The sequence below is a fragment of the Pteronotus mesoamericanus genome, unplaced genomic scaffold (assembly GCF_021234165.1).
Source record: "Pteronotus mesoamericanus isolate MK-2021 breed Mesoamerican mustached bat unplaced genomic scaffold, CSHL_Meso_final scaffold_1186, whole genome shotgun sequence".
NCBI lineage: Eukaryota > Metazoa > Chordata > Mammalia > Chiroptera > Mormoopidae > Pteronotus > Pteronotus mesoamericanus.
This window is the reverse complement of record NW_026555302.1, coordinates 14079221-14096904: the sequence shown is the minus strand read 5'-3', so window position 1 is coordinate 14096904 and position 17684 is coordinate 14079221. Positions and strand designations below refer to the sequence as shown.

Sequence of the window (17684 nt, the reverse complement as noted above, 5' to 3'; positions counted from 1 at the left end):
GGCGCCCTTTCCCTCCGCCCCTGCCCCCGCGGCACCTGGCACGCTGTGTGGCGCCGAATGCCTGTGCCTTCTGCGTGCCGGGGCTGCCTGGCTGTGACTCTGGGCAGTTTCGTAGCCACAACAAAGGCAGCGGCCCGCTTGCCTGGGGACTAGATGCTGAAATAAAGCCCAGCCTCAAGCAGCGTTTCCCCAAAGCGTTTATTAGGCAGAGGTGGCTTGAGCAAACCGGCATAAATTAAACCAGGCTGAGCAGGCGGCCTTCCGTCCAGGCCCCTGTCCCCGGCGCCTTGCGGGCCCGGGTGCTGTGGAGTCTTCCCTTGAGGCCTGCACGGTGACGAGTTTGTCCTGAGCTCCATGTGACGGGAACAGGAGCCTGGGAAGCGTGCGGCCTCGGCCCGGCTCTGGCAGCCCGGCTCTGGCAGCCCGGCTTGGGCCATGCTCGATGCCGACACTGGGCTTTAGGCCAGCGTGCGCCCCGGGAAGGCAGGGGAGGCCCGTGCCGCCGGGGCTCCGGGGCCTCCCCACAGCTGCACCTATACCGGCGGCTGCGGACGTGCCAGGCTCTGCCCAGCCACTCGGCCACACCGGCCTCCTGGCCGCGATACAGGCTACTGGGCAGGGCGGGGGCAGGGAACAACAGAAGCCAAATTTACAGCAGGCGCGAAACCAACAGAACAGAACAGACTGTGAGGATGGGCGTTGATGTGCGGGGCTCTGCTGGGACTGTACCAAACAGCTCGGCCGTGAGGACCGTGCCTGCCCCCCCCCCCCCCCAGGTAAGAGGTGCAGTCCCGGGACAGAAGACTGAGGACCCCCCCCGCCCCCCGGCTTCTGGAGGACAGGCCGCGGCCTGGGCACGCACTGCCTCACGGCGCGCCGTGGTCCTGTCCTGTGAGTGAAGGGTGAGGGTGGGGCTGGGCGGGACCAGATGTCACGGCGTGAGGCGTCCTGTTTGGAAGAGGGAGGCTTCGGTGGTGAGAAACGGGAGCGAAGGGGTCTCGGGCGGCGTTCCCGGGCCTTACAATCGCGTGTCAGAGGGCTGCCTGCGAGCCGTGCGCCCCGACGCTAGCGAGGGGGCAGCGTCTGCATGTGCAGGGCGTCATAGGTGTCCTTGGTGGCCGAGCTGAGCCCCTGGGGACAGGGAGTCAGAGGAGACAGTGGGCTGGGGCCCGTCTGGGCTCGAGCCCACCCCCCTGCGGCCCGGGGCCCAGCCGCTCGGCCACCGGGAGCCGGCTCTGTGCCCTCCAGGCGCGGCGGGGGCAGCCCCCCTCCTGCTGACCCCGCGCTGCTCCCCAGGCGCCAGGCCCCACAGCGCTGTGCCCACCAGCCCCCTGGCCTCCAGAGACTCATCGCACGGAGCCCGGCCCTTCCAGGGCCACGGCGCCACAGGCAGGCTGGTCCCAGCCACATCCCAGGCCCCTGTGACATCACTGTGAGCTGGGACCACCCGGGCAGCCGACAGTGAGGGGAGAGCCCTGGGGTGACCTTTGCTGGGCCATCCCCACTGATTAGCATAAACCCGCCCCCTGCCTGCAGCATCTTCTCTTCAAACTTGTTACTGTTCTTGATTTTTTTCCTTTCTGCCCCCCACCCTTCTTGCCATTTCTTAGGTCTGGGGCTCCGAGAGGCGGAGTGGGCCGTGCGGGGAGAGGCCTCACGGCTGGAGGGCGGCCTCAGGGAGTTGTCACAGCCCCCAGGCAGAGGCTGCCTGGCTCCCTGGGCCAGTGTCCGGGGCGCTGCTAGCCCCCGGGGGACCCAGCCGCGTGCCTGAAGAGCTGAGCCCCAGCCCCCGGCTCGCCCTGCCCGGTGTCTGTCCGCAGGAGCAGGCGGGAGCCAGGCCCCGCCCGGGGGCGGCCCCCAGCAGACCGCCTGGCATGCAGACGGCCCTTACCTGGTAAAGACCATCGTGTCCCTTGCCTCTGCGGCGCTGGTTCTGCGGGAGAGAGACAGGAGAGGGGCCGGTCAGGCCGTCCACAGAGGCTGCCCACGCGCTCGAGCGCCGCAGAGCCGGAAGCCTCCGTCCCGGCACCCCCGCCCCGGACCGAAGGGGCTGCGAGCTGCTGGTCAGGCCCAGCCCTCGGCACAGGCCGAGGCGGCCCGGGCTCGCTCTGCCCACTCAGACCCGCACAGACTCCAGGCTGTGCCGCTGGCCACCGGGGTAAATGGGTCTCTGTGCAGCCCTTGTAATCCTGGCTGGTCGCGAAGCTGCCGGGACAGCAGCTCCGTGTGGTCGCGGCCCCGGTCTGCACAAGCTCTTCATCCCTGTGGCCAGGGCCTGCGGTCCTGAGCGCCGGGCGTGCGTGAGCGAGTGCCGCTGCTGTCGGCGGTGCCAGCCCTGCGCCGAGGGCTCCAGCCTGAGGCCGTCCTGGGGCCTGGGCCTGGGCTAAGTCCTCACGGGGCGCAGGGCTCTCCGTCGTGTCTTCTGTGCACCCGTGGCTGGGGGGATGGTTTAACCTTCGCCCCCGCGGCCACCACGTGGCTTTGGCAGGCGGGAGCGCACGGGCGGGATGGAGGCCCGCGGCAGGCGGGGGTGGAGGACCAGGAGGCTCGCCGGGGAGCGCCCCTGCCCCCCGCCCCAGCCCTGGGCACTGAGAGCGACACCCACCTCGGCTTTCATCCCGATCTCGCTGTAGGCCTCAGCCATCTTCTCCTTCTGCAGCGCCTGGAGAGGGGGCAAGGCCACGGGTCCCCCACTGCGGCCGACGCGGGCCCCGCGCAGGGGGCTCCAGGCCTCACTCACACATCTGCCAGCACCCAGCCCCCGCCCGCCCTCTGGGCCGCCAGGTGCGGCTCAGAAGGACAAGATGTGGCATTTTAGCCAAAGGACGTGAACGGCAGGCAACGCGGGGCGCGCCCAGGGCCCCGGAACCATGTATGTGAGTGAGCTGCCGACCAGCTGCCCGGGGAGGGGGACAGCCCTTGACAGGCCGCCCCGCCAGGGCCCCGTCGGCGGCCGACCCAGCCCAACAGCCTGTGAGCAGCATGCTCACACCCGCACCGCAATGGTGAGGTCAGCCCTCCCGCGAAAGGGGACACTCAGGAGGAACAGGAGCCCCTCGGAGGGGCTGGCCCAGCCTGGGCCCGAGGCGCCCCACCCCGATCCGTGCCACCGTGGGCAGGGCTCAGGGGCAGGGGGCCAGCGGCCCGGGAGTGACCAGAGGGGCCCCCCACAGCTGTACTCACGTTGTAGACGCCTTCCTGCGGGTTCTTTCTCCTCTGCTGGCAGGGATGGGAAGCAGGGGGACAGCAGTGTCAGGTGTGGAAGCTGTGGCCGGGGAGAGCCGCTCCCCCGGCCCCCCCACCGTGGGCCTGTCCCTCCCATGGCTCCGCAGCCTCGCCCGCATGCTGGGCCCTCCCAATGGGGCGGCGAGTCCTTCCCCCAGGCAGAGCGGGCTGTCTGCTGGTGGCCCAGCTGTGCCCTGGCCAATCTACTGGCCTTTGTGTCACAAGCCTACAGGCGGGGTTTTGCTGAAGACGAAAGAGATCAAGTATCCCCATTTGGAGGCGGCAGCCGCCCCGCAGCAGGGCCCACGGACCCTCCCTCCCCACCCCCGCTCACCGCCCCCCCTCCCCGGTCCAGGCCAGGAGAGGAGGGCTGAGGTTGGAGGGTTGGGGGGGCATCAAGGAGACTGGGGTCCCCCCGCCATTCACTCTAACAACAGCGCACCCCACACAGAGCTCAGAGGGCGGGGTGGCGGGCGCAGGGGCTGCTCGCAGAGGCGCGGCTGGAAACGTCGGGGTCCCTGGGGGGCGACAGGTGGGCCTGTCCTGGCCTCATCCAGCGGCTCCCCTGGCACAGCCAGGGGACAGAGGTGCCCGGCGACCACGGTCACAGGGGTCCCCGGGACCCAGAGCCCCTTCCTGTGTGGCCTCCCCAGGTCTGCTCCGCTGGGGCAGGGGGTGCCACCGTGGGCGCATCTCGGGGGCCATGAGCAGTCTGAGGGCAGGGAGCTGGGACGGGAGGGCGGCGCGCGCTCCCCCAGGCCCGCACTGAGGCCGGACCCTCGGAGGCAGGGTCCGCGGCGGGGACAGCGTGTGCTGGCGTGGAAGGGGCCGCCCTCCGTGCCCCACGCCCCCCACGCCCGTGCTCACACTCACGCGCCCGCCCGGCCAGAGAGAGGAATGCCCTACCTGCTTTCCCCCCATCTCCGGGTCCCGGCCGCGTCTCTTGTCCAGAACGTCGTACTCCTCTCTCCGTCCCAGATTGAGCTCCTGAAACAGACAGGGACGTGTCGGGGACGGGGTGGCCCCCCGGGGACCGGCTGGGCTGGGAGGTCCCTGGTGGGGCTCTCAGGGAAAGCAGGGATGGGGGCGGCGGGCACTGGTCCCCGGGTCCCAGCGTCTCAGCACGTCTCGCGGCGTGTGACCACGGGCGGCGGGGGCGGTGGTCAATTCGGCTGTGCCCGGCGCGCAGCCCGGCTGTGCGTACCCGCCAGCGGGGCTCCGGGAAGCGGGCCTTTCCAGCGCCCAGTCCCGAGAGCCTGTCGGCCTTGCAGCGCCCCCACGAGGCAGGTGCGGTACCGCCTGGGTTTTCCGGGTGGCGCGGAGGACGCCCCTTGTCCGCGCCCGCCGCACCCCGCCCGAGGCCCGCGCCTCCCCGCGGGCTGCGCGGCAGAGCGGACTCACGTTGTAGAGCTGGCCGGGGCCCTGCCCGTGCACCACGGCGTCCGCGCTCCGGCTGAACTGGAAGAGAGGGGACAGCACAGCGTGAGTGCCCGAGCGGGGAGCCGCCGCGCGCCCCGTCTGCGCCCCACTGCGCCCTGCCCCCCACCCCGCGGGGACACGGGCAGCCCCGCTCTGGCCCGGCAGGCGTCGGGCCGCTCTCTGCGCAGCGCCCTCCCCGGCTCGGGGTCGCGCAGCATATTCGCGGGCCCTTTCTCCCGGCACCAGGGTGGCCCTTGGCGGCACAGGGTCCCACTCCTGTGCCCTGCCTGGCGCCGGTGTTGGGTGCCGAGGACCCGCCCAGGGCACGCGAGCCGCGCGTTCCCTGCTCCGCCTCAGAGGAGACTCTGCCAAGCCCTACAGGTCCCCTGAGGGACTCTCTGGATCGAAACAGAGAGTCCGCACAACTCTGCTTTTCCAATAGAAGACTTTACCGAAGTCTCAACCCCAAAGCAGACGTGGGCTGGGGCTTCCTTCCTCGCAGGACCTCTTTTGCCCACTCCCCCCACCCCGCCTCCGCCCCTGCCCCTCCAAGACATCCAGGCCCTGCGAGGCGGCCCCCGGAACCCTGCTGGGGGTCCCTCCCACCTCCCGCCAGGGACCTGCTCGGCCTGCCGGTCAGCGGACTTGGGGAGTGACCGAAGTATAAGGCCGTTTCCTTCCAGCAGCTCCTGCCACCCCAACCGAGGTGTCGCATGTCACTGCTCCTCAGCAAGGTGGCCAGCACCCGCACCCCTGCCCACCTCCCCAGCCCACCCAGTGGGCTCGCTGGGCTGGTCCCTGCTTTGCCCATGGACACCAAGCCATAGGCGCCACCCACGCTCGAGACTTCGCAAGACAAAGGCCCCCCAAACGTCCGGCGAGGGGGGCCGCGCCCTCCCCCCAGAGCCTACCTTCGCTCTCAGGAACAGGGCGGTGATGATGATGCCGTAGATGAAGAGGACCCCGTCCAACAGGTAGCAGAGTTTGGGGTCCAGCAAACCGAAGCTCTGTGCCTCTGTGCCGGGAGAAGAGAGCCGTCAGCCAGGTGCGGTGGCAGCCGTGCCCCCTCCGCCCAGGGGTGCCCACGACGGACCAAGGCAATCGAGACGGGGCCTGGATCCACTCCCCGGCCCCTCTCGGACCCCGACCTCCCTCCCCCACCCCTTGGACCCGCTCCTGGGGAAACCTCGCCCGCCCCAATGATGCCGTGACACCTGGTGGGGCCCCAGAGTGGGGACAGCTGGGAGGAAGGTGGAAACTGCGGGGGCCAGGGGGCGCAGGGGAAGCTGTCCACGCGCTCAGGGCTGCGGGGGCCCGGTTGCGTGCGACCCCCTCGTGAACCACTGCGTGCCCGTGTCTGGGTAGGCGGTGCCCCCTGAGTTTCGGGTGTGGCTTCCTGAGGCCCCGCCACAGGGACAGCACAGGACCGAGGGTCGGGTGACGTCATGCCAGCCTCTGACCTCATGAGAACTGCGAGGATCTGGGTGACCCTCCTCCCTTCCTGACTCCTGTGTCCCTGGGGTCAGGCACCAGCGGTCCCCCGACCCCGACGCCGCCCAGGGCAGGGGGGCCTGGTGCAGGCTACTCCCCACCCCGCCCCCCGGGGCACGAGGGGTCTCGTGAGCAGCAGGCAGGGGAAGCTTGGGGGTCTCTGCTCAGAGTCTCTGCCCCGCACCTCACGCCAGGACGCACCTGCTCTCCCGGGCTGTTGCCTCTGTGCCTTTGCCTGTGCTGTTCCCTCCGCCTGGTCTCTCCCTTTCTGCCCCTGCGCCCCCGCCGCCATCTGGCGACCACCAGAGGTCCCACCGCAAATTGCTGATAGAGGGCCCCCTTCCCCGCGTCAACTCTGTCCCGCGGCAGGAGTGCGGGTTTCCTGGGCCCCGCGCCGGAGTCCAGCGCGGCTGGGGGCAAGCGAACAGGGAACAGTCAAGCTAAAGAAACGACCGTGTGTGAAAGCTCACTGAGCGGTGAGTGAGGGGGCACGGACTGTAGCCTGGACTGTCCTTCCTACCAGGTGCGGGCGCAGCGTCTGTCTGGCTCACGCTTCCCCGCCTGGTGTTACAGGTGCGCCCAGGCGGCCGTCGGTCCCGAGGCCGGGGCGCCCTCTGGTGGCCGCTGCGGGAGTGGCTCGTGTGCCCTGGAGCGCCGCCGTTCTAGCCCTACTGACTGGGACTTGGGCCAAGCTATTTTCCCCCACCCGCGTTCAGCTGCCTTTTGCATTAAACGAAGTGGAAACGGTAACATTTCTCCAGTGTTCGCTCTGTGCCAGACCCCACTCTAATGCAGTCACTGGTCAGCTCTCCGCACCAGCACCCCATGGAGACAGAGGCACAGAGGACTTCGGGGTTACCTAGCAGCACCCACAGCCAGCGGGGGCTGCCTGCGATAGTCCCCCGCAGTGCGTCCCTCCTCTTCTCTCCTCCCTGAGGCAGGAGGTTCAAGGCCACCCCCAGAGCCCGCCCCCACCCCCTGAATCACTCAGTCCTCAAACCTTTGACTCCCTCCCTAATTCAGCACCCGCCCCTCCCGCCCCCGCGGGGGAGCTGATATCCTTGTAAACATCCTGAAGCCCCCGCTCAGAAACCATTGGCAACCCCTTCCCAGGTCCTTCCCTCCCCGCCTGCTGGCATGGGCACCGCCTCTGCCGAGGTGGGGCTGGTCCAGCCGCCTGTCCCCTCGTGAGCATTCAGTGCCAGAGCCTGGGTCCCGCAGAGCCCTCCTCGGATGAAACGCACGGGCTCTCGGCGCTGCCGGCGGCGGCGGCCTAACCTCCGCCTGCCCGCGCTCAGGCCCCAACCTCAGCCCGTGGGGCCCCGGGCAGGTCGCCCTCAGGCACGGTGGCGTTTTCAGGGGAGAAGCCGCCCCCTCCCCGCAAACCAAAGCTTGGGTGATTTTTCCTTTTAGGAGCGGAGAGGAGGCGTCAGGGACGATTTATGGGGGTGGTTGGGATTCAGGGAAAGGGCTGGGAGAAAATCACTTGGCTGCCTGTCACATGAAATGAGGACAGAAGGCTCACTGGACAGTAAATTTAGAACAAATAAGAAGAAACGTTTCTTCGTGTTGTGCAGAGCCAGCACAAGGAAGGAGTGGGACGGCGCGTCTCCCCAGGGACAGGCAATAGCAGGCAGTTTTCTTTCTTCTGGCCAAAGAGCAGCTTCGTTCTGAGACCGACGAGAGCCGTGCCGTGTGGTGTGCCTAGGGCGGCGGGTGGGGCTCTGCCCGGTCCAGCAGGGCTCCTGCTGGGAGGGACAGCCCGAGGAGGGCCGGGGGGGGGCCGGGGAGTTCCATGAGGAGCCCAGGGCCAAGCTCAGCCACGTCGCCGATTAAATGTGTGCTGAGCCTCTGCCCGATGGCAGGAGACGCCGAATGAGAAAGCCGGGGCTGGGTCTCAGGGGGGCATTTCGCCTTCCCCTCCCACTACGCAGCTGTGTGGGCAAGTCACCTGCGTTTTAGGGCCTCAGTTTCCCCATTGTAGAAGCGAGGGCGATCACGTCTACCCCCACGGATGGGTGAGAATCCGAGATCATCTCTATGGGGGGGGGGTGCGCCTGCTCCCAGCGGAGCTGCGGGGTGAGGGCCAGCCCCAGAGCCTCTGCCCATGTGACCTGGGCCTCCCTGCCCCCCACACAGGCAGACGCGGCAAACCTGGCAAGTAAGAGGATCTGGCCAGATTTCTCCCCTCTCCCCCCCATCCTACCCTGCTCCAGTGGGTGACCCGTCCCCCGGGAGCAGCCCCGCCTCCACGGGACGCCACGTCTGGACAGACAGCAGATCCCTGCGCCTGGGCCCTTCCAGCTGTGGGGTAGGGTTTGCACACTCAGGCCCTCTCAGTGGTGGAGTGGATTTGCACACTCGGGCACTTCCACAGTGGAGCAGGATTTGCAGCCTGGGAAGGAAGGGGTCCCGCCTGCACCCACGTGGTTTGCAGCCATGGGGTCACCAGCCAGCGTGCTCACTGCGACCCCCCTCGCATAGTTGGGGGACCTCCGAAGGCCATCACCTGGCTGAACAGGGACCCTGGGTTCTGGCCCTTCCCAGCCCCCAGGACTTGTCCCACACACGGCCGAGGGGGGCCAGCAGGCTGCGGCCCCCCAGGGAGACCTCTCCCCCCAGGATGTGCAGGGTAAGTAGACAAACGCAGCTGCACCCCCTCTTTGAAACCTTCCCAGCGGGGTGCAGCACGGGGCTTGCCTGGCCTCCTGTCCCCCCGATGGGACCGTGCTGTGCACTGAGTGACCGGCATGCAGGTGTGGGCGACCTGGGGGGCCCTCCTTCCCCACTCTCTCCCAGAAGGCCTCACACCGCCCTGGGCAACCGGCACGCTGCCCGGGTACTGTCCCTGGAGCCCAGCCCCCCCGCCCCATCCATCCAGCCCGGCCTCGGCCTCAACGCACCCCCCACCCCCCGCCTCGAGCCCAGGGCGTGACTCTGGGGCCAAAGCTCCCACGCTCTCGCCCGGATTCTTACTCAGCCTAGCACGCTGGGCGATGCCCAGAGGAGACGCCGGGGCAACCACGGCGGCTCATGGCTGCTGCCCCCTCTGTGGTCCATCGCTTCCTAAATGTCACGTCTGTCAGTGAGAGCCACCGAGCCCTCTGCGTGATGCCTTCCGGCCACCGTCCTAAAAGCCCGGAGCTCAGGACGGTTCACAGCACTGACCGCGCCCCAGCGAGAGCCTGGGGCCCCGGGGCAGCCTGTGGGGGCGCTGCCTGGGAAATCTGGGTCCTCCGGGGGAGCGGTCGGTGAGCTGTGCTGTCTGCCTGCCTCCCAGCCAGACTGAGCGTCCAGAGCAGGCAGAACGGGTCCCCCTTCAGCCTGGCCCTGCCCCAGCCCGAAGCCGCAGACGCGCGGCCCTGTGCCCCTGCCGCCGGGGGCCTCCCTCGCGCCCAGCCGGGGAGGGCGCCCCTCACTGGAAGCCCCAGTTGTACTGTTTAAGTTACTTCCTGTGCCCCATCCAGTTTGATTCTCACGAGAGCCCAGGAGGCGGGCAGGGGATGTTGGTGGCTGCTGGGGTTTCCGCCGGGTGATAAACAGAGCGGGCAGTGGAGCTGCCCCCCCAGGACACCTGCCCGAGGGCTGCGGAGCCGGATGGGATTACGGGGTCTGCTGACCCCGGGGGCCTCCTACCTGCGCGCCTCAGGTGCCCTTCACCTTTGGGCACACAGAGCGCTCACCTGGCTCCTAACTCTTCACAGCAGCTCTGACATCGATTCGCAGCAGCTGGTGAAGTTTTCACTAGTGCGCCCTCCCCTCCCCGGCCGGGCCTGGGAAGCACAGAGGATGCATTTGGGGCTCGTCGGCTTCTTTCCCTCCTCACCTCCCCTGTCCCCGGGCCACCTGAGAAGAGGAAAGGACAGAGAGGCCCGAGAGCCAGAAAGACAAAGGTTCGGGCTCCGAATCTGCCTCCCCCTGCCTCTGGGTCTTGGAACAACTTTCTTGGTCTCTCTGAGCTCCTGTTCCCCCGCAAGAGGGGTTTAATGGGCCCCCCTTCACGGGGAGGGAGGGTTCCACAGTGACACGAGGGGACCGTGTGTGGGCGGTGCCCTGCCCACTGGCGCCTGCTGAGCCCGCCGGTCCCAGGTGGCCCTCTTTGCCACCAGAGGGCCCTGGGTACCAGCAGCAGCAGGTGAGGACCAGGGCTCGTCTCTTCACTTTATCCCCATGCCCCGGGTTGCTCTCACCCAGAGAGTGTCTCACCTCTTGTAAGAATCTTTCCTGGCACCTTCAGCCTCTGCTTGATTACCCCGGGTGACGGGGAAATCACCACCTGTAGCCGTGGCCCTGACTCTGCCTCCAGGAGCACGCAGAGCCCAGACTCTCCGACTTCTGCGGGCAGCCTCCCAGCCCCGCCCGCTCCCATTCCCCCCCCCGCCCCCCCGCCCAGGAAGCCCTTCAGGACCAAAGCGAGAACAAGTCCTCGGAAGGGCTCTGCTCCGTCACGCCCAGCGGTGTGGCCACAGGAGGGCGCTCCCACGGAACAGGCTCGCTGCCCGGCAGGCTCGGCGCGTGGGCCCTCGTGGCATCGCATACCGCCCACAGTGCGGAGGGTGCCAGCCCGCTTCCAAGCCCCCACCCCCTTTGGCGCCCCGACTTTGAGGCCAGGGTCCTGCTGCTGCCCAGCCCCCTGCGGGCTCAGACACCACCTGCGACGATGTTGCCGCCTAAGTCTTTAGAAAACAGGAAGTCACGTGTGCCCAGCCAGGCAGTGGCAGCAGCTCCGGGCGCGGCGCAGGGCGGGAGGCCTGCCCACTGACCGAGCACAGAGCGGAGGGGCCCGGGCCCCCCGGAGGGCGGTGACCCCTCGGGCTGGCAGCTCCGTCCCTCTGCGGCGGGAAGGACGGACGCCGGGCCCAGGGGTCGGCGGTGCTAAGCCCTCTCTGAAGGTGCATTTTCTGCCAGGAGGCACGCGGGAGTCTTCTCACTCAGTCCTTACAGCGACGGAGACCTTACAACTGGGGAAACTGAGGCTCAGAGTCGATAACAGGCCGGCACCCAAGAGCGGGGGCGGAGCCCAGGTCAGACAGCACCACTGTCCTCGGGCGTGGGACCCTTCTTTCTCCAGGGGTCAGGCCAGTTAGCAGACAACGCCTGGGCTCTGCCGTCGGCCGGGGAACAGGGACAGCTGGCTGCGGCCACGTGTGAGGCCAGCACCCACGCGGGCCAGGGCCCTGGGAGGCAGACCCCCTGATGGCCACAGCCTGCGGGACACGCCCGCGAAATCGCGGCTCCCCCGGGGACATGTCCCCTCGGCCCCTCCACCGTGGTGGGTTCCAGATACTCGTGTTGATTCGACAAATTCCCCCCGACGAGGGTTCCCGGGCCAGAGAGGGGGCTCCCCAGGTCCGGCCCGGCGGCTCGGCCGGTCAGTCGGTGCGTCATCCGCGCGCGCCAAGGGTGCGGGTCGGTCCCCGGGGAGGCCCGGACGAGACTCGCCCGGTGGACGCACACGTACGGGGACCAGCAAATCCACGTTTCTCTCTCTCTCCCCTCCCCAAAATCGAACCCTAAACATTTCAAAAAGAAAAAAAAAAGAAAAAACAGGGAAGCCGAACTATGGGCGAATATCTCCCTGCTTGTATTTTATTTCCGTTAAATGTGTGGTTTGTGCAATAATTTTATAAAACTTCCTGTGGTCGCCTTTTATTTTCAAGTAAATCAACTCGTTATAAAAGTGCAGGAAAGGAGAAAAAATCAAAATCACCTGCAACACGGGCTTCAAACGCAGCCACTGTTCGTGTGACGGCAGACAGCCTTTCAAGGCGTTTTTTTTAATAAATTGTAACCATTCTACATGAAAAATTTCCCCTAACAAAATCATTTCTAGTTACTGTCACATTAGAACCTAGTATTCCCTTTCCACGCCATTTCGCAGTTTTGCTGACGGCCTTTCTCCAGGCCTGCGAGAGGGCCCCCGACTACTCGGTCACCGACGGCGGTCACGTCGCCGCCCTCTCACTGCTGTTAATAATTTTGTGATGAACAGCTTCACTCCTAAAGCTTTTTACAGGGCAAGAGTCCGTTCAATAACACTTAGAAAAATGAAAGCTAAGGCAAGGAGTCCCAGAGAAAACCCAGCAGAAGATATAAATAGGCAATGTTCAGAGGAGGGGAAACAAACTGCTTGTAAACACATGAAAAGACAATGTCGCGGGTGGTCAGGGAACTGAAAGCACAAAACGAGGAGGAAACGGGTCGCATTCTCACGGGGGGGTTGGTAGGCTTCAGGGTGAGGGGCAGCGGGGGCAGGGGCGGCGGAGATGCGGGCGCCAAGGGCCCGCGGGGAAGCCAGGCCCCGCGCGTCTGAGCAGCAGGGAGGTGGCGGAATGAAGGCAACGAGAGGCTGGGACATGTGTTAGACCCCCCTCGCCAGTGGCTTTTGCTCTGGAAAGATAAGAAGTTGTTGTAGGGGGTTCTCTTTTTACAACAAATACACATGGCTTTTGTCATTTAAAAAATATACGTCAGATAGGAAAGAAAAAGAGTGAAGGCCACGGGAATACGTGTGGTTCCTGGGCCGCTGGCTGGCTTGGCGGAGGTGCCCGCCCGCCGCAGGGCAGGCCTGAGTCCGGCCACACCGCAAGGCCAGGGCGCTCCTGCCCTCGCCCCTCAGCTGAGCCAGGTCCCCCGCGGAACGCGGCCTTGCTCCTGCTGCCGCGGCGTGAACCCGTTGGCCGCCGTGCCTCTGTCCCTGTCATGGGCTGAATTGTGTCTGCCCCCCCCCATCCCTGTGTTGTAGTTCTAACCCCTGGACCTCAAAATCTCACTGAACTTGCACATGGAGGTCTTTAAAGAGGCAATTAAGCTAAAATGAGGTTATTCGGGTGGGCCCTAATTTCATACAGTCGCTGTCCTCATGTGAAGAAGAAATTAGGGCACAGATACGGGGGTGACAACCACGGGAGGACACGGGGAGAAGATGGTCGTCCACGAGCCCAGGAGAGAGCCGACGGCCCCGCCGGCACCTTGCTCTCCGCCTCCAGCCCCCTGACTGGCGAGAAAGGAGACCGTCGCGGCTGTTTAAGCCCTGCAGCAGGCGGCCCGGGGGAGGGCGGGCCGCGCACACAGCTGGTTTCCTTCTCCTGAAACAGCCTCCGCGGCGCCCGACCTCCGGGGGCTGTGACGCAGCGGGCGCAGGCCATGGGGGAGGGGGCCCAGCACGGAGCCCAGGTCACGGCGGGGCCCTCGTGCACAGCAGGTGGAGGCCTGCCCTGTGCGGGGCACGAGGACCAGGCGGGAGTCCCGGCCTTCGCCTCAGAGTTGGGCACAGATGGGGCGAGTCAACGGTCACCCCGGGGAGGAGGCCCCGTGCCCTCGCCCCACCTTCCCGGCAGCCCCTCGAGGCCAGCGGATGAGTCCGTCCCTGCGGAGGACAGTTCGGACGCAGCGCTTTCCGGCTTGACCCCAGGGTTTGGCCTATAAAAGTCCTGGTCATACCAAACACGCCCTCCTCACTTTCAGTTTGCAAAGCCCTTTGCATTTCTGGTTTCCTTTGATCCTAAGGACAGCGGCATGCAGGAAGCTGGGCACACGGCTTTTGCCCCACTTGGCAGATAAAGAGACCAGAGGTCAGAGGTCGGGAGGCAAAGTGACTTCGCCGGGGTCCCGGGCGCCTGCTGGCGAGGCCCGCCAGGAAGTCCAGGGCATGTGGCCTCCGCTCTCCCCGACGCAGCACGCCCAGAGCCCCCATGCGGCGCTCTTGAGCTCGGGCACCTTTTAAAGGACATCCACTCTAGCCCTAGCCCCTTCGTGGCAACGTTCCAGGCAGGATTGTGCCGTTTCTCTGCGGCTGTACCGATTCTGCAGAGAAGCCGCACGGCATGTAGACCGAGGAGCACGGGGATGTTTAGTGCATCATTCTCTGCAGGAGCAAAGAAAAGAAAACACAAACGTGTACCAACAGGGAGCCTGATCGGTACACGTTGCTACGTTCCTGCAGAGCAGCTACACGCGCGCGCCGACGATACGCCGCAGAGTCCCGTGGGCGCTGCAGGGGCGCGCGGCTCCCAGGCCCTCCGGCGGCAGCCAGCCCTGGTGCGGCGCGGCGCGGTGCCCGAGGTTCGAGAGAAGAGACGTGGTGTGGGCTGCACGTGGGCACCTCCACATACAGAAACACGTGCCTGTCTGGGTGGGGTGGTGAGAAAGTTCTGGAAACGGATGGGGGTGGGGGTCGTACAACTCTGTGAATGCCCTTCAAGCCGCTGGACTGCATGCTAAAAACGGTTACAACTGTAAATTTCACAGTATGCGTAATTTTATCCCAAAAACACACGTGCGTGTGTGTGTATCTATACAGTGGCAGGACACACACACAGCGCCCCCCGCTCTGGAGAGGAGCTGCGGAGGCCAAGGCCGGGAGACCCTTACGTGCCCCCCGCTCCGCGCCGGTCTGTGCTCCCTGAGACCCTGAGAGCACGTTGCGCTTAGAACCCTGAACAACCCAGACGAAAACACGAATCCTTCCGTCGGACCAGGGGTGTGAGACGCGGGCCCAGCGGGGGCAGAAATGCAGGGGCAGAGGCTCGTCCGGCGCCCCGGCCCATTTCTGGTGACGGCTTGTGGGGGTTCGGGAGTATCTCAAATGCACAGAAAATGTGACTCAGGTGCTGTCGTGGGAAAATGACTGCACCTGTGTACACAGGTGAGCACGCAACCGCCAGGGGCGCCTGCCTCCCCGCGGGAGCCCCTCCTCCTGAGTCCCCCACTGGAGCACCGGCCGCCAGGCCGGTGGAATGACACCCGGCCGCCTCTGCCCCCGGCCTTGCGCCAGCCAATGCCAGGCCCCCCGGGAGTCAGACCTGCCTGGGCAACCTGGGAGCCCTCTGCAGCCCCCACCAGTCCCCGGGGAAACTTCTGCGGGTCCCAGGCTGGTGAGGGCGCCTCCTCGGGGTGCCCCAGCCCCCACAGCAGAAACCTGCAGGTCTCTCTGCCGGCCTGCGGCCCCCAGCTCGGACTCTGAGGCTGGGGCCATGCTTCCCGCCTCTGTAGACCCCTGACCGGGCCGGTCACCTGCCGGCGCCCTGACTGCAGGGACGAGGCACAGGGCGAGGCCTCTCCCTGCAACCTGAGGTCCGGGGGAAGGAGCTTAGGGGAGGGCGTGACGTTCTGGCATTAACTCCGACACAGATGCCTCCCAGGGACCCAGGGTGACCGCTCACTGGAATTTTAAGGAAGCGGCCTGCGTCTCCCGGGCCACGGGACACCCTCCCTCGTGGGGAGGGGGCGGGTGAGGAGGGCTCTGGCCTCTCGGCAGGTGCACATGCCCGTGGCACCTCTGGGTCCCGGCCAGCCTGTCACGGCCCCCCAGGCGCGCTCGGGGCTGCGCCCTGCTCTCCACCCGCACCCGAAGCCCCCGAGTCACCCAGCAGATTCAGGAAGGACAGCCTCCCCGGGAGGGGCCCGGGCCAGGTGGGCCCAGAGAGAGGGCCTCGAGGCCGCCCGCCCGGGCAGCCAGGGTGGGCACCGGCGGCCACACCGTCCCGCCGCCCTCCGGCTGTGGTTGCAGGGAGCCCAGCCCCCCTCCGGCCCACAGCTGCCTCGGCACTCGAGGCTTCCTGTCACACTGCCATGCAGCCCGGGTTATCTGCCCCCCAAGATCTCCCATCGGCTCTGCTCGCACACCCTGCGGCGCCCGCCCCCGCTTGCGGTCCCCTTCCCCGAATCACACGCCCCCGGCCCTCTGCGGGGAGGTCTGCGCCGGAGCTGGGGGCGGAGTGGATCTGCAGCGGGCCGGGGGCCTCGGGCCAAAGGGGCTTCTCCTCAGGGGTCCCCTCAAGAGGCCCAGGGCCTGCCCGGGGAGGGGACGGTCACCGGGCATGCGCGCACGTGCCCGCAGCTGGGCAGCCGTGAGGACAGGCTCTGCCTCCCCTTCGAGGGCCCGGGCGCCGGAACGTGAGGGCGGGTCGCCACCCCAGGCCCCTCCCCCGCAGAGAACAGGAAGGAAGCAAGGGGGTCTCTCTGCTCTCACACGGGGGACCCCAAGTGCCGTCAGGGCTGCCACTCGCGGGCTCCTCCGTCTCAGGAGCCGCGCGAGGACGCAGCCCCAGGGGTTCCCGTGAGCCCCGAGCGCGGCGCTGCTGCCCAGCAATGGGGTATTTCTGCCTGGAGCTCTGCGACCCATGGGGACCGCCTGCCCCCACTGTGGCCTCTGTTGTCCGGTCTGGGGGGAGGGGCCCCCACGGGGCCGGCGGCTGCGGGCGCCCTCCGGTTTGCTCTGACTTGGCTGGTCCCATGACCATGTACCTATGAAAACAGGCGCAGAGGATTTTGGTCTGGACAGAAAACGCTGGATGAGCTACTACCCGAGCGAAGAGGGTCTCAGTGCCCCTCCGGGTGGCCAGCAGGGCAGCGGCCTCAGACGTGCCTCCCGGCTTGGCCTGGGGCCTGCGGTGCCGCCCCAGCGGCCGCGGTCGTCCCTGAAGGCGGCGGGTCCGACGGCTCTGCCTCCACACCCGGCCCTGCTCCCGGGCGCCCTCGGCTTCGGGCTGGCGGGGCCTGAGAGCCGTGCGTGCCCCCCCGCCCCAGCCGGGTGTCCGTGGGGAGCCTCGGCGTTCTCGGGAGGTCCCTGCCTCCCCATGCTCCCTGCCACCTGCGGACGCGTCCCCCCACGGCACATCGAGCCGCCCCTGACGTGGCCGCCCGAGGATCTGCGCTGCGTAAGATATGCTCACGAGGGCGTTCCCGGCGGCTGTCCCCCCACGGCCCCACGTGTCGCCATCCAGCCCTTTGCTGAGGGCCGGCGGGCTGGGCGCTGGGTGCTGCCCGGCCAGCATCTGGGAGATTCCCAGCGGCGGGTGTGAGGTGCCCGCGGGGTCGGGCCCAGGGCTGGGCGGGCATCGCCCGCGGCTTCGGCACGGCCTCGCAGGGTCCCTGGCTCCCGGCACAGAGCCACGAGCTGCTCTGGGCACTTCAGGGCTGTGTGAACGTGTCACGGGGGGCCCGGACACCCCAAAGTGCCCCTTGCAGGGCTCGCTGGCCGAAAGGAACAAGTCCAGTCCGCAAACAAACCAGAACGGCCCGCCGAGGGGAAAGGGCAGGGGAGCTGCAGCCCAGGGAGACTGGCTCCCTTCCCTGGGCTCTCCGGGGGCGGAAGGAGCAAACGCAGCGGCCAGCCCCGCCCGGCCGGGCGAGGAGACCTGCTGTGCGCAGAAGCGCGGGCTGGTGCTGGTGCGCGCAGCGCCTGAGCTGTCCCAGGCGGGTCCACAGCGCCCCCCGCTGCCCGCCTCTCCCTGCCCCAGCCCTTCTCAGCCCTCACTCGCCTGAGCCTCCAGCCGGGGCCTCCTGCCCAGCCCAGCCCACCCTCCACAGACTCGATGTCTTCCAGTGCGGAGGGCACTGTGTCACGCGTGGCGTCTAAGGGCCTCTCCCCTGCCCCCCGAGGCTGCCGGTCTCCCACATCCATCTGTTCCCTGGGCTGGCGGGGGCTGGGGGGCGGCACCCAAGGACTCGGCGGCCGTGTCTGCACTTGGATGATGGGGAGGCCGATGGGCAGCTGTCGGTCCGCGGCCGTCGGCGCCGCACGTGAGGTGGGTGGATTTCCCCCC

General features: G+C 67.4%; 1 protein-coding gene across 1 annotated transcript in view; it reads right to left on the bottom strand.

The window, feature by feature from the left end:
* Nucleotides 1-1011: 1011 nt before the first annotated feature.
* CD247 (CD247 molecule) overlaps nucleotides 1012-17684 on the bottom strand; it is a 60378-nt gene continuing 43705 nt past the window's right edge. Inside the window, exons 2-8 of the mRNA XM_054587603.1 lie at nucleotides 5556-5659; nucleotides 4627-4683; nucleotides 4132-4212; nucleotides 3184-3219; nucleotides 2606-2662; nucleotides 1892-1933; nucleotides 1012-1131 (exon numbers count right to left, since the gene is read on the bottom strand). Of these exons, the coding sequence (XP_054443578.1) occupies nucleotides 1066-1131; nucleotides 1892-1933; nucleotides 2606-2662; nucleotides 3184-3219; nucleotides 4132-4212; nucleotides 4627-4683; nucleotides 5556-5659 (443 nt within the window). The 3' untranslated portion in view covers nucleotides 1012-1065. The remainder of the gene's footprint in view (nucleotides 1132-1891; nucleotides 1934-2605; nucleotides 2663-3183; nucleotides 3220-4131; nucleotides 4213-4626; nucleotides 4684-5555; nucleotides 5660-17684) is intronic.